The sequence below is a fragment of the Lucilia cuprina genome, chromosome 3 (assembly GCF_022045245.1).
Source record: "Lucilia cuprina isolate Lc7/37 chromosome 3, ASM2204524v1, whole genome shotgun sequence".
NCBI classification, from domain to species: Eukaryota; Metazoa; Arthropoda; class Insecta; order Diptera; family Calliphoridae; genus Lucilia; species Lucilia cuprina.
The window spans coordinates 12,607,963-12,624,407 of NC_060951.1; the positions used below are offsets into that span (position 1 = coordinate 12,607,963).

At 33.9% G+C, this 16,445-nt stretch overlaps 1 protein-coding gene across 3 annotated transcripts; it reads left to right on the forward strand.

Moving 5' to 3' along the window:
- The first annotated feature begins 6 nt into the window (after nucleotides 1-6).
- LOC111681490 (calpain-D) lies at nucleotides 7-11,991 on the forward strand. Of its 3 annotated transcripts, XM_023443286.2 has the most exons (11): nucleotides 7-1,037; nucleotides 1,094-1,486; nucleotides 5,011-5,543; nucleotides 6,852-8,052; nucleotides 8,357-8,604; nucleotides 8,671-8,943; nucleotides 9,012-10,552; nucleotides 10,615-10,821; nucleotides 10,883-11,149; nucleotides 11,222-11,364; nucleotides 11,453-11,991. In XM_023443286.2, the coding sequence occupies exons 2-11, from the start codon at nucleotides 1,155-1,157 to the stop codon at nucleotides 11,628-11,630; spliced, it is 4,923 nt and encodes a 1,640-aa protein (XP_023299054.2). In that variant the 5' UTR covers nucleotides 7-1,037; nucleotides 1,094-1,154; the 3' UTR covers nucleotides 11,631-11,991. The 3 variants fall into 3 exon arrangements, with proteins under 3 accessions (XP_023299054.2, XP_023299053.2, XP_046801741.1); XM_023443285.2 differs by having other exon boundaries at nucleotides 7-1,486; XM_046945785.1 differs by lacking the exons at nucleotides 7-1,037; nucleotides 1,094-1,486 and adding an exon at nucleotides 3,172-3,362.
- The last annotated feature ends 4,454 nt before the right edge of the window (nucleotides 11,992-16,445 follow it).

A 16,445-nucleotide genomic window follows, 5' to 3' on the forward strand; every position in this document is an offset into this window, starting at 1 on the left:
CAAAGAAAGGAACAACAAAAACGAAAGTGCAAGACGAGCCACTAATGCTTGGAACATCCAGGAAGAACATGCCAACTCCCCCGCTATCAGACCTACAATCTCAACAAATTTATACATCCCTCAAATTTTAATATAAGTTTAGCGGTTTAGGTGTAAGTGGCTGAAAATTAAAACTTCGACGTCATCTGTCACAGGAACACTTCTCACGATCTCTGAAACATATTTTTGAAATTTGGTCTTATGTTGAGAAACTTTTGATTTTGTGTGTGAGAGAAAGAGGTGGTTGATATTTCTTTCACAAAAATCAAAAGTTTCCCAAAAACAAGTTTCCTAGTGTGAACCTGGTCTTTCTTAACGGGTATACTTTTTTCGACCAAAAGTCTATTGTTCGATTATTTATAGAACCCTACAATCAAGAGTTTGTTTAATAAATTTTGCAGCGATTTCCAAATAATGAAATCGCTGAAAATTACCAACACTGATAAGCACAAAGTCAGAGACGGAACTGTCAACTTTGCAATTAGAAAAGCAATTAATTCAATGCAAACGTTTTTAAATCTGTTTTTAAATGTGATACATCAATAATAATATAAATAATAAAATATATAAATAATAAAATTATATGAAAAACGGCGTATATTTTGTAAAACTTAGCAGAATCATAAAATTGACACTTTTGGATGAATAAGCTATATATTCTAAGAATTTGATGTTTAAAAAAAAACACTAAAGAAGCATTGAAAACAAGAAAGAAAAACGCTAATTTATTACTAAAATCACTGAGTTGACAACGCTGGCCAGACAGACTGATTTTTTCTCAATTATTATTTTTCTTGCTAAAAAAAGTGATAAGGACTCGAAAAATGTATTCAAGTTGTTTAAAAAAGTCATATTAAATAAAATACAGATCTAAGTGGATAGAAATAATCCAAAATAATTAGAATATTTTAAAAGATATAGAAAAATGTGAAAAAATATTTGTAGACACTTCAGCATTTCTGAAAAAAGGGTTGGAAAAATTTTGTGGGTGGCGGGAGGTATACAAAAAATGAATGAAAAGTTTGTGAATTGTGATTGATAAAAAGTTTTTTAGATACAAATATTGGATAGATAGAAAATTTCGTCTTGCCCTTAAACAGGACAAGTAATTTAAAATGGGTACAATAGCATCAGTATTGCAATGGTCTTGCACAAATTGCAATGTTATCAATCCAACGGAATCCTTAAAATGTCTAAACTGTGGCACAGTGCGCAAGGTATGTGAAGGCACTCTAAAGCATTTATCAGATAGTGATAGTTTGAGAATAAGTAAAAATTCAAATAATGGAGGGGGCAAGGAGCCAAGGATACCGGGAGACAACAAGTCAACAACACTTGCCACTAATAAACATCAGCCACAACAAGAACAACAAATACTGCCCCTTCAAGTTACACCCATCTTAGCTCAAGCTCTTGAAAGGGAACGTGATGAAACTTTGGCCAACAGGTATGTATCTATTCTATTTTTTAAGCAAAAAAAAAAAACGTCCTTACTTGCTTGACCAAATGGTGTACAAAGCAGCTCCCTAATTTCCTGCTATTAATGTGTACATCCACTTAAATAAAAATAACGAATATAGTTAATTGTTTGTATTAATATCATCGTTATTTTATGTTTATTGTTTATCATATTGTTGTTTCCATCTGCATGCGTGAACGTCAGCCAACTTTTTGTTGTCGTAGTCATAGTTTCCTATTCGCGAGTCTACTGCTTTATAAATACACATACAAATGTATACAAAAAACATTGCAGTTTTTACATCAGCTTGAAAAATCGATGAATTGTAAATGGATTGTTTACATGGCTGTTATCATCGTTATCGATTATCAAAAAAATATATACAAAAATACAAACAAAATACAAAATAACAGTTAAATGCATAACAAGAAAGGAATTGTCAAAAGTTCCAATTTACAGTAACGATGTTAGAAAATGAAGAGGAATGAAAGAATAAACGAGTAAATGAACAACGAGTAGGACACTAATGACGACTAACATCAATGCCAAGTTAAAACGTCATGTTTTGTTGATGTGTGTGCCTGTAGAAGTGCGTGTTTGTCAGTTAGGCTGCATTAAAAATCAAATAATTCCAAGTTCATTTTAAATAATGTTTTCTAAAAAGAAAACAATACTAATTTTTACAATCCTCTAGCAGTTTTGAAGTGAATTAAGAAATGATAGATAGATTCTATACAACAATGTTTTCTTTATTTAAATGCTTGTTAAATTGTTTGCATAACAATCAAAATTAACCCAATTAAATTCATAGCAAAAAAATATAATAAGTAACTAGGTATTTACATTAACAAAAACATAAGTTCGTTATCGCAAATAAAGGAATGTGGTTGTTGTCGTTTTTCTGCTCTTTAAAATCGAGTGTTGTGGTAACAGTGAATGTCCTTGAATTTTAAACGTCATGAAAAGGAACAATTGAAAATGATAACTACATATTAAATAAAATCAAAAAGGATTATCATATTATTTATATTTTTTACAAAAATAATTTCAATTCGAACTCTGCGAAACTAAAAATGAATACAAAGTAAAAACTAAAAGATTGTTGTAAGTACAAACTATATTATATATTTAATAGTTGAACAATAAAAACCTTTTGCAAATTTTTTGTATTATATAAAATTAATTACCTGTAATGAACTGTGTATATATAAAAAAAACATCGTTAATATTTATATATTAGCAAAGATTAAAGAGAAAATAAATTAATATTTATTTAAGAATTTAGTTTTTCAAGTAATATTTAGATATGAATTTACATATGTGAGCAATTAAATAGGTGAGCATTATTTGTGCCTAATAATATGTTATTTTTATATTTTGTATTCTATTTAAAAATCAATTATAAATTTGGTGATAATACCTTCTACTCTACAATAATGCATACGATTCTTGTAAAGTGGTTTTTAAATAATTTATAATAAATAATGTATAACTTCGTAAAAAATTCCCCAACTTAATAATAATTGTTATGAATCACTCGAAATTTTTTAGTAAAAAGTTTTTTATTTTGTTTACAAAGAATGTTATGTTAATACCCTGCTGGAAATGAAGCGATAATTGTCTTAATTCAACTAGTACTAATACTATAACAACAGACACTGGTACAAATGGGTTGAGAGTTTGTGTGAAAAGATATTAGTACTAGAAGTAGTTGAAGGCCCCACTTGCAGACTGATATATTTATTTTGAAATATAATTTTCAAACGTTTTGTAAGCAAATAGACAGTATTTTCAAAAATATCTTTTTAATTCACAGAAGAAATAGTGATCGACTGTTTAGGTCCAGTTGCATGCAGCTCCTTATGTAAGTCTATTAAAGTTAAAAATTTGTAATAAGTTTAAATTTTTTTCATAGTATTGAAAATATTTTTGAAACGAAATGACGATATAGAATTGGAATAAGGATTGAACCGTAATTTTTACCAACTTTGATTTGAAATTTTAAGGAAATTTATTGACTTACAACATTTTTATTTAATTTTTTTTTTTTTGGTAATTTTGTAAGTAAAACCTTATAAAAAACTGGTTGTCTAGTAATTTCTAACTAAAACAACAAAGGAGAATCACAAAGGAGTAAAACCACCAAATATGGGGACTTTTTGTGAATATTAGTACTAGTAATAAACTGGTTCTAAACGACCCAATTGGGTGTAAGAGTACTAGTATAAGTCTAGAACTAATAGTACTAGTCATTTTTCAAAGCATTAAGATGGTATAGTAAAGTTTACAATTGAGATTTTGGTTCTAGTATAATACTAGTTTGGTACTAGTTGCATTTCCTACAGGGTAAGATATGAAAAAACCCCTACCAGATCTCTTCATAATAAATTAATTACAATGTTATGTAAATTATCTGATCATGTGTAAATTTACAAAATCCATTGTACAAATTAAATGTATACGTATATTTTATTAGTAGGTGATATCCATAGATAGCAACAATTGGATGGTTAATAGAATTGTCTTGTATTAATGATTATCAGACTTATAGTAATCATATTAATGACGCGCTTTTGTTGCAAAAGCCTTCTAATCGAAAAACAAGTGTACATAATTTTACTTACAATATAGTCAATGTAACATATGACCAGACCGCATCATAGATAGATAGATAGATAGATAGATAGATAGATAGATAGATAGATAGATAGATAGATAGATAGATAGATAGATATATAGATAGATAGATAGATAAATAGATAGATAGATAGGTCGATAGATAGATAGATAGATAGATAGATAGATAGATAGATAGATAGATATAGACAGAATTTAATTGATTAATCGTTTGTCATTAAAATAATTGTTTACGTGAATTTTTATAAAAACAATCTTTTTAATCGTGACCATTAACATATTTTGATTATACCATCACATATTGTTTTGAAATACTTATCTCAAATGAATACTCGATGACACTTGAACCCTTCAATGTAATTTCAAGAAAATGCAATTAAAAATGTGCATTTATATTTTATTAGGACATTCCCTAATATTGTTGATTCTTTATTTTATATAGAGTACACTATATGTTTGTATATGAGTATACATATATAATCGTAAACAAAAAGGTAAAATAATTGTGTAAATATTTATGTATCCAATTGTATCGAATAATTTAAAATATGAATTGCTTTATCATTTACATTCTTTAACCACTCTATAGTCATTAATATTAGTTGATTATTAGTTGTTTATTTATATGAAAATATACAATATATCGTGTTTAACAAACATTTAGTGTTTTTCAATGACACAATACAGTAACGGAATACTGCAATTACATATATAAATATAAAACAAAAACAAAACGCCTATTGCGGTTATCACATTTTTATCTTTATATAAATATTATAAACAATATAAAAAAGTATATTTTTGGTTATCAACAAAAAGAATACCATTTAACAAACAAACAAACATTTTTTCAAACAAAACTTTTAATATTTCAGGAATGAATACAAACGAGTTTATAAGTCTCTACTGAGAGGTTGTCTTAAACGACCACAGCGTAATCAACAAAATTTACCAGCCAATTGTGTGGACTGTGAAAATACACGTAAATACGTAAAAAATTCAATTGAACTATTTCATCATTTTTCAAATCCATCATTAAATCGTCGTTGGATATGTGATAGATGTGATACAGATAATAATTCAGTTACATGGCATTGTCTGATTTGTGATACAGTCAGCTATTTAGCACCGATTTATAAGGAAACCTTAAGTCATCGTAAATTACCGCCACATCATAAGCAATCAAGTTTTGAAGGAGGACAAAATTTTGACAACAAATCGAAACGTAATGCTAAAAAAGCTCCCTATTTTCGTAGAACACAAAGCTTAACAACAGAAAAATCATTCTCATGTCGCAGTTGTCATATATGCTTTGTCAACAATCGTAAAGATATTTTCAATTTACCGGAAACATTTATGAATAAATATTCTTCAAATAGTGGAGCTCAAAGCTCAGATGAATTATTTGGTGAGAAATATTCAATTTAATACTGTAGTTAGCTGTTGTATTTTTTTTCTTATATTTACTACATTTCTACTATTTTTCTTTAAATATTCGTTGTTTTGCTTTTGTTGCTATTAGTTTTTTTCTAATAATGAATGTAAATAATCAATTGTTTCAAATCGATTTAATCTGATTAACGATTTGATATTAATGTTGTAGTTTCTAATTACAAACAAGAGCATATCCAATGTAAAAACATTAATATTTGAATAATAATAATAGAATAAAGGAATCAATTTAAATATTCCGTTTATTAGGCACATACAGATACATAAATAACTAGAAATTAATGTAAAAAGTACGTAACATATTGTTGTAAGTGCTTTATTACATACTTTTTGCATTAACAAAGCGACATTCATGTTTGTTTGTTGTTACATGTGTCACGCACTACTTCAATTATTTTATTTTCCTGGTATCAATAACATTATTTTCATTATTTTTTAATAATATCACACTGAAAATGAAAATATTGAATTCTCTTGAATAAGTAAAAATTGTAGGCCAATGTCGGGACTTTGTTGATTAGAAGTCAGATCAATTACGGGTCTCTCATAATTTGAGATAAAAAGTTAATTACATCAATAGTTTGCGTCAAATTTCAGTTAGACGAACATGGCTAAATCGTTTTAGAATCTTAAACAATCGATGTCGTATCGTTATAGCGTTGTATGTCATAAAAACTTTTCAAATATATTTTTTGAAACAAAAACAAATCAACAATAAAATATTTACGACATATATTATGATACAACCCTACAACACCGATTGTGAATTGAACTAATGTGTATACCAAAGTGTCTATGTTGTTGAGACAAGTTCTCTAGTGCTAGGGCCATGGTAAAGGACAATTATGTATATTCTAGACTCTGATGACAACATTTAAATCAATACGATGTTTTTATCTGTAAATCAATAAATATTGCTCAGTAATTGGATTAAATATTAATTTACAATTTTGAAACATACAAATTCGATATTTTTCTAGTTTCATATCGTGTTGGAGATTAATCTTATTTTCTGTTTTTTTACATTTTTTTAAATCGAAATATAGGTATATTTTGAGTTTATTGTTCAAATATGTAGTATTCTATAGTTTATTATTTCATCGTCTTCCTTTTTCTTACTAAATATATAACGTCTTTGCTTTATTTTATTATTTTTCTTAATTACAAATCATTTGCTTCGTAAATACATTTGTATGTAGAACTGTAAATGAAAATAATAAAAAAAATATTGTTATTTTTATAATTATTATTATTGGATCCGTAGGAAGTTCATATGGACAATTGCCGCCACTACAACAACAGTCGTCAAGACGTTTAAATCAATTAGTTGGCGGTAAAGACACCATCTGTCGAAAACATAATCTAAATCAGAATCGTGAACCAAAGTGTAATTTCACTATAACAACTTTGTCGCGCACCAATAAGGCGGTAAATGATACTAAAAAGTTTACCATACCACGTAACAGTGTGTTCATTGCAGTCAATGATTGTTGGGCAACACAAGAATTGGACTCTCATAAAGGGGTGGTGGGTAGCTGTGGGAAAACTGGAGCCACTGTAAGCGCTAGCCTAGCCGCCACAGATCTGTGCACTATATCAGGCGCTGTAGGTAGTGGTGGTGATGAAAAAAGAAGACATCGCCAGCCGGTTATAAAGGCTGAGTCCCTGCCTCAATATTGTGATAAAAACGATAGTATCGAACGGAAATCCGTACAGAGGCGCAGTTCGAATGAAAGCGCCGCTATTGGTGGCATATGTTATGCAACATTTAGCAAAGGAATGTATAAACCACAGCATATTTATGAGAATGATTGTATCATACAAAGAACGCCATCAGCAGCGCCAAATCGTGGATGTGGTCCCTCAACAACAAAACCTTCTAGTTCGGTATCGTTGCAATGTACAGATGTATCGGAGGATAGTGTCAGCAATGGCACTGCAATTGCTAGTGCTAACGCAACCAATCATCCATTATATGCCGTGGTTAATAAAAATAACAAGACAAAGAATAAACAAACCAGTGAATTGATCGCCGCAGCTGCTCTTTTGAAGCAACAGCAAACCGCTAACGATTGCACACCAACGAATAATTTATTGTTAAACAATAACAACAATACTACCAATAGTAATAGCAACAACAATATTAAATTAAAGACAAATAACCATCCTTCCAGTTCTATAACTTGTACTACTGCTGACAGTACGTCCGATATCATGGGCAATATGTTGCAAAGCGAATCCAACATTCTAGAGGGGAATAGCGGTGAACACCATCATCATCATCAGCAACAACAACATCATTACTTACATCAGGGCTTAGCGCCCAACAAGGCTGCGCAATCTTCATTTGATCCAATGATAACAACAACATCTATTACAGCCGATATGAGAAGCGACAGCAATGCAGAACATTCCATATATGCCAAAGTATGGAAAGGTCCACGCAAGACTAGTGAATCTAAAATGTATGAAAAATATTTTAAACTAAACCAGAATTATTATGTTTTGTTTTTTCTGTTTTTATTAATTTTCTTCTTAAATTATTTCTTTTTATTATGGTTGAATAAAATATTAATTTGTACTAAACAAAAAACACATTTAATAATTTGTTTTCTTTTTGTTTATTTTATTATCTAATACTTTTGCAAATTAACTTTTATTGAGATTTTCATTTCTGACACATAACTTTGTCCATAACACATTTAACATTGCTGAGACGCTTATTTTTTATAGTTCTCATCATCGTATTGTTTCATTTTGTTGTTACAGATCAAATGCGCCGGCATCTTCGTCAAATCGTATTGGTGATAATAATATAAGTGGATCTGCTGCCGGTACCCGAACTGACAATAATTCAATTCCAAATTCACGTAGAATGTGGACTTGTACAAACTGTTCCTATGCATACAATCGTATGTGGACTGAACGTTGCGAAATTTGTGAAAATCTGCGTACTCAACCCTCGTTAACTCAACCCAATTTAATAACAGTTACCAAAACAGATACAGCAATGACTGGTATGTGTTCTTGTGAATAATTACCCATTTTAATACTTTGTTTATTTGACTTTTTCATACATATAGAAAATATACAGAGACCTATCGATACTTGGACATGTAAGAAATGTACTCTGGTCAACTCAAGTAAAGATCATGCCTGTATCGTATGCGGTGGTTCCAAATTGAAGAGTATTTCATCTGTCGAAGACATGACACTGCGTAAAGGAGAATTTTGGACTTGCTCACAATGTACTTTGAAGAATTCACTGGCATTTGGGGTGTGTAGCGCTTGTAAAGCTGTAAGAACACTGCCAATTGAAAGTGATAGAGAACGTATTGTTGTTCCAATACCTGAAGGTAAGTTGACGATTTTAAAATCCATCCAAAATCAATTCATCATATTGTTTGTTCATCTTAATGCCTAGAAATACATCGCAGTATGAATCATATTGGTGCTAGTAATGCTTTTATTCCGGATGCTATTTCTCCGCCGTCTTCACAACAGCGAATAATGCCAGCCAGTGTTACGCCAACCACAAATCTTCAACTTCCGCCTATTCGCACTTCAAGAAGTCCCTCTCCACGACAAAATCGTTCAGCTTCCGGAGCTATTCCTAAACGACACAGTACGGGTGGAGGCGCGGGTATTGTGTCACGAAATACAACTCCTATTGCCTCGACCTCTGGTAGCAATAGCAGCAGTAGTAGTGCTAGTCAACAGATAAATAGACACAGTTCTAGTGGAAGTTCTGCTGCAAGTGGTTCTTTAAAAACTTGGCAGTGTCCAGCATGCACGTATGAAAATTGCTCAGCCTCTGTGGTTTGTGAAATGTGTTCTAGTCCTAGAGGTCTAGTTAATAACATTACCAAAATGGCGTTGCTACATAAAACTAATAGACATTCGGCGGAGTTGCAGCAGGAAAGCAAATTAATGGAGAACCTACGACGCATTGAAGAGGCCGAGGCATTGCATAAGTGGGAAAATATAATACAATACTGCCGAGACAATAATGAACTCTTCGTAGATGACTCATTTCCTCCAGCACCTAAGAGTCTATATTACAACCCACAACAAAGTATGGCCGAAGGTAATCCAGTGGTACAATGGCGTCGTCCTCACGAAATCAACTGTGATGGGGGAGCCTTTCCTCCTTGGGCGGTATTTCGAACACCATTGCCTTCAGACATTTGTCAAGGAGTTTTGGGAAACTGTTGGCTTTTGAGTGCACTGGCTGTGTTGGCGGAACGTGAAGATCTTGTGAGAGAAGTTTTAGTAACAAAAGAGATATGTCCCCAGGGAGCTTATCAAGTGCGCCTGTGCAAGGATGGTAAATGGACAACGGTGCTAGTGGATGATCTTTTGCCATGTGATAAGCGCGGCCATCTAGTATACTCGCAAGCTAAACGCAAGCAACTCTGGGTGCCACTTATCGAAAAGGCAGTTGCGAAAATTCATGGCTGTTATGAAGCTTTGGTGTCAGGGCGGGCCATTGAAGGTTTGGCCACATTAACGGGCGCTCCTTGCGAAAGCATACCACTCCAGGCTAGTTCGCTGCCCATGCCCAGTGAAGATGAGCTAGATAAAGATCTTATATGGGCTCAGTTGCTAAGCTCACGCGGTGTGCGTTTTCTCATGGGTGCCAGTTGTGGCGGTGGCAATATGAAAGTAGATGAAGATGAGTACCATCGCAAAGGTCTCAGACCACGCCATGCATATTCCGTTCTCGATGTAAAGGATATTCATGGTCACCGTTTATTGAAATTGCGCAATCCATGGGGTCATTTTTCGTGGCGCGGTGATTGGTCAGATGATTCTGACTTATGGACTGAAGAATTACGTGAGTCTCTAATGCCACATGGAGCATCAGAAGGCGTTTTTTGGATTTCATTTGAAGATGTGTTGAATTACTTTGACTGCATTGATATTTGCAAAGTACGTTCGGGGTGGAATGAAGTACGCTTGAAGGTAAATATTAGGTGCTGACAGTTTAGAGATTATCCTTTATTACTGGTCTCTTTCTGTTTAAGGGTACTCTTCAACCATTGTGTTCAATGTCATGTGTTTTGCTAACCGTCTTAGAACCAACCGAAGCAGAGTTCACACTCTTCCAAGAGGGCCAAAGAAATTCAGAAAAATCACAACGTTCCCAATTGGATTTGTGTGTGGTAATATTTCGTACACGGTCTCCGGCATCTCCTGAAATCGGACGATTAGTGGAGCACAGTAAACGTCAGGTAATTTGGTAGAAAAATAAACGTATAAACAACATTTTGATAATAATTGCAATTAATTTAGGTTCGAGGTTTTGTTGGTTGCCATAAAATGCTGGAACGTGACATTTATTTATTAGTTTGTTTGGCATTTAATCATTGGCATACTGGACTGGAGGATCCTCACCAGTATCCACGCTGTATTTTAGCTATCCACAGTTCAAAGCGTTTGCTTGTCGAACAAATAACACCACCACCTCATCTCTTGGCAGATGCCATCATCAGTTTAACTCTAACGAAAGGACAACGTCACGAAGGTCGCGAAGGAATGACAGCATATTACTTAACAAAGGTACTTTATTAGGAGTCACATAAAATATATTTTTTTTAAACTAAATGTCTACTATCTTGTAAACTGTCATAGGGTTGGGCAGGACTTGTGGTAATGGTCGAAAATCGTCATGAAAATAAATGGATACATGTCAAGTGTGATTGCCAGGAAAGTTACAATGTTGTCTCTACCAGAGGTGAATTAAAAACAGTTGATTCTGTGCCTCCACTTCAAAGGTAATCTATTACAATAATTCCTTTAAATCGTGGTATTTGCTTTATTTAATTAAATAATTCTTTTTTATATTTTTACATGTGGCTACAGACAAGTTATCATTGTACTCACACAGTTAGAAGGTAGTGGTGGTTTTAGTATTGCCCACCGTCTTACACATCGATTAGCAAACTCTCGTGGTCTTCATGACTGGGGTCCTCCAGGAGCAACACATTGTCCTCCAATTGAAAGTGTACATGGCTTGCATGCGCCTCGTCTAATAACATAAATGGGGCAATTTCCAAACCAAAATCTTATTAAGATCACCAAACATTCTAGTCGTCGTTGCTATTGTCATAATTAATTAGTTATTTAATTAATTATTGCAAGCACTCACACACACACAGACCCACAACATACATACAACATAATTTTACTAAATCTCATATTTAAATACATTTTCCAAAGAAAACAATTAAAAAAAAAACAAATAATGATAAAAATGGAAATTCTTAGTGTACGTATTTGATTATAAATGTAGGTATATGCTCTATGATATTATTATTATTATGTATTACGATTATTATTTAATAATATTTTTATTTATTTTTATTTAAAAAAGTGTAAGTACATTATGTTAAGTGCATATTAAAAAAGTAATAATAAATAAATAAAAAATAAAAAAATATTAATTATATTGTTTAAAAAATATATTATTATTTTATTTACATACATACATATGTATGTGTGTATGAATGTTTGTATGTTATGAAGTTTTGTCTACAACCGAGCATAGTATTCTTAAAGTTGGAGGTGCCCACCACTCGTTCTACGCTCAATCCCATTCTATGCATCTGTCAAAAAGATAGAATCAATGTATTTGTATGCTTAAAGTTACAAGTACAAATGCGTAGAATGCCTTGACGCCTAGAATGCTTAAAACCGAGCATAGGATTCCTAAAGTTGGAGGTCCACACCACGCGTTCTACGCTTTCTCGCATTCTATGCGCTTGTCAAAAAGTAGAATCAAAGTATTTGTATGATGAAAGTTACAACCACAAAAGCGTGTAATCTCTTAATGCTTAGACCTGGTTCACACTAGGAAACATTTTGTCAGCAACTTTTAATTTTTCTGTGTGAGAGAAAGAGCAAGAAATATCAACCATCTCTTTCTCTCACACACAAAATCAAAAGTTTCTCAACAAAAGTTCCCCATTGTGAACCAGGTCAAAAGGAAACTTCAAAAGTAGATATACTTTCATTTTTTTTGGGTTTTAATTAGGATGTCGGTACATTAAGCACTCATATTGCCAGGTTATCACACCTTTTTCCAGAAAAAACCCCACCATACGGCCTATACCTTCATAGGTATAGGAAGTTGTAGCATCCGGACTTAATTTCATAAAAAGTATTATTGGTCTCCACTATAAATAAGCTCTAGACTTTTAATGGTCTCCACCAGAATATGAGTTTAAATGGTCTCCACCAGGTTATATCGTGAGTATTTTATGGTCCCCACCAGTTAAGAACATAACCTCACTCTGAGGTAAAACGAAAGTACGCGTTTAATAAAGACAACGCATAACTTAGAACAGTTATTCTGTCGAAAGCCCAGCAACAAGAACAAGCCTGACCGTCCTTAAAAAATAACAAGAAGAGTGCTATATTCGGCTGCGCCGAATCTTATATACCCTTCACCGTAGTGTATTTTAAACATATTAGTTTTATACATTTTTTTTCCCGATTACATTAATATGAAACCAAAAACAAAACAAAATGAACAACAACAACATAATCGTTTGTCTTGATCGACCTAACGATTTTATCGTCTCTGAATGCCGTCAATACGTAAACCAAAAGAAAGCAGACTGGCACGGCTTCAGTGATATAAAATTTCCCTCCAACGTACACCATTCAGAGAGAAAGTTCCGTGAAACTATCATCTCAGCAGCTGCTCGCTTTATAAAATAGTGCGGTCGCACTTCTCAACCAGGCTTGCAGATAAAAGAGATGACATCCGAAATACCAACCCAGGTGACCCAAGACTCACCCAGCTGAATATTGAAATCAGCAGGTTGGTAAATGAGTACTAGCGAAAAAGATGGCTAGATCACTTGAAGAGCTGCAACCTGAGTTCGGGTGTTAGTAAGTTGTGGTCTACAGTTCGATCTCTCTCTAACCCGACGAAGAAGGATGACAGGGTCGCTATTAAGTTTGCAGATATTCCCATTTCCGACCCTGAAGGATGCTCGCGCGCTTTTTGCCAGCAATTCATTGAGTCTGAGAGAGACAAGGCGAAACGAAGTGTTGTTCGCAAACTTCACAACCTTCCAGTCACGGACATACCACAACCCTTCACCCCAGCTGAAGTTACAGACGTTATCAACAACGCCAAACTATCTAGGCGATTGGCACCGACGGAATATCCATGCTGATGTTAAAACACCTTGGCGAGCGGGGAGTTGAGTACCTGACTATGGTTTTCAACAAGTCAGTGAGCAGCCTCGAAAAGGGCAGAGTCGTTCCCATTTTAAAACCCGAGAAAGACGCGACAGAGGGAAAATCATACAGGCCGATTTCCCTCCGATCACCACTCGCGAAGACTCTTGAGGCGCTTCTCCTCCCCCAGCTGTATAGCCACCTAACAGCAGCTCGTCACCAGCATGGCTTCCGTAAAACGCACAGCACCACCACAGCATTAACCGCCATTGGCACTCAGATCTAACATGGCTTAAATCAGCAGAGACCCTGTGAAAGGACGGTCCTAGTGGCTCTTGACCTGTTGAAGGCCTTCGATACTGTCAGTCAAGCCACACTCTTCGAGGATATCCAGCAATCCACAATGCCCAATAAGACGAAAAGATGGATCGTAAATTATCTGAGTGGCCGTCAGTCGTTCGTGGAGTTAAGAGACAGACGCTCCAAACCCCGTAGGGTTAAACAAGGCGTACCTCAAGGTGGAGTACTATCGCCACTTTTGTTTAACTTCTACCTCTCTAAGCTCCCCACACCTCCACAAGGCGTGGAAATGATTTCATATGCTGCTCCAGTGTGGTCACCTTCGCTCAGTGGAGAAACATCCAAAGCTGCCAAAATGCCGCCCTAAGGACTGTAACGGGCTGCTTGCAAATTACCTCGGAACATCACCTGCACGAGTAAATGAAGGTCCTTCCAGTCAAGGAACACAATGTCATATTGACCAAACAGTTCCTCCTGGGATGTCCTCGGAGAAGTCACCCAAATTTTTATATCACACAATTGGATACTCCCCCGAGGAAGGATCTTCGTATATACGAGGAACACATATGCAGATATGTGCGGCATCCACAGGATCAGTCCTCGTATTCGGCAAATTGGAACGACATTCATAGAGACGCCATAAATTCCGCAGGATACCGCATGAATGTTGTACTTGGAGGTCGCCCACCGCCCATAGCAGACACGGAAGAAAAGCTGTCGCGGAAAACAAGAGTAGTTCTGGCACAACTAAGATCGGGATGGAGCAACAGGCTTAATACCTACTGGTCACGTATAGACCGTGCCGTCCCCAACGAATGTTCTGCATGTGGTCTGGGTCCTCATGATACCCATCACATATTCAACTGCTCATCCAACCCTACTTTACTCTGTCCAATGGATTTATGGACGCATCCAGTTGAAGTAGCCCAATAGATTATTGTATAGTTTTAGCTGTTACAACAACAACAACGCTAAACGAAATAAAAAACAAAATACACAAGGAATCTAAACCAACAGACATCTAAACATACCTAACGAAAAACAAAATAAACAACGCAATAATACCAACGTACATCCAAATATACGAACAGAATTCACAAAAACAAAATACACAACTCAATGACGCCAACAGCATCCAAACATACAAAACAAAATACACACACACGTGTACAACAGTGTTGTTGTTGCTTATTTAACAAAATATGAAAAAAATGACATTTTTTGATGAAATTTTCAGAGGTTCTTCTCGAAAGTATGTCTAACATAATTATTAAAGATTCGGATCTCGCCGATAACTGGGGTCCTCTAAAAACTGATTTCAACAGACAGACGGGCATTATTAGATGTAAAAACGAGAAAGCTCAGCAATCGTATAGTTTGTGAACACTGTCCCTCTGTGCGGCATCACTTTACATAAATGAATGGTAATACTTTGGATCCTTCCTTTAATAAACCTATTAGGCTTTTCAATAAAGGACACGTAGTAAAAAACTGTACGGTTGAATGAGCACAATCTATCATTATTGGTTCATCATCCTTCTGCGCAACCAAATAATTTTGACCACAAAGAAAACTATATGAGGCATCCAAACCTGGATCTAATTAACAAGTCTAAGTGCGTCCTGACAGAACACCTTTTTGGTATAAAATGTTTCATTGTGTTATATATTACAACACTTTTTGCTGTATTAAAAGGGATTTTACATATCAATACCTTGTTTTAATATCAGAGTTTCATTAGGTCTTTCCGCGTACTTTTGAAAACTTGCAAACAGAGAGTTAGAGAGTGAAAACAAGTAAGAGTGATATATTCGGATGTACCAAATCTTATATACCCTTCACCATAGTGTATCAAAATATTAATTTTAAAAAATTTATATTCACATAAAAATAAAACAAAATACTTATGTCAAATATGAGAAAAATATATATGAATAAAAATAAAGAAATTTAAAATAATAACAAATTATATACTTCTTTTATTGGCTCACGAGAAGGTAGTACATTTGGCTTCAAACGTGCGCTTTTAGAGCCTCGATAAAGCTTAATGTAATCGTTGTTATCAAAATGATACATACAAATCAACGCCACAAGCTGTACTCCATTCTTTAATTTTTTGTTCAGAACATTATAACAAACCTTTTATCCTTTTGTTCAAATAAACATTTAAAAACACGGATATTTCTTGTTATATGGTTCAATACAATTATTGTAAATTTATGAAATTGATTTCCTCACAAATCACAAAAATACTTAATAATTTTTGATGCTTTGTTTTTATTTTTAATTTGACAATTCAATTGAGAACTTACTTTTCTATTGATTCTTATGGTTATAAATAATATATATGCTTCCAAAATCTCAC

Excerpts from the sequence above, each read along its gene's own strand:
- LOC111681490 (XM_023443285.2), top strand. The coding sequence starts at position 1,155 with ATGGGTACAATAGCATCAGTATTGCAATGGTCTTGCACAAATTGCAAT. Across the intron at positions 8,605-8,670 it reads AACAGATACAGCAATGACTG|AAAATATACAGAGACCTATC; the intron begins GTATGTGTTCTT and ends TCATACATATAG. Across the intron at positions 10,553-10,614 it reads GGAATGAAGTACGCTTGAAG|GGTACTCTTCAACCATTGTG; the intron begins GTAAATATTAGG and ends TTTCTGTTTAAG.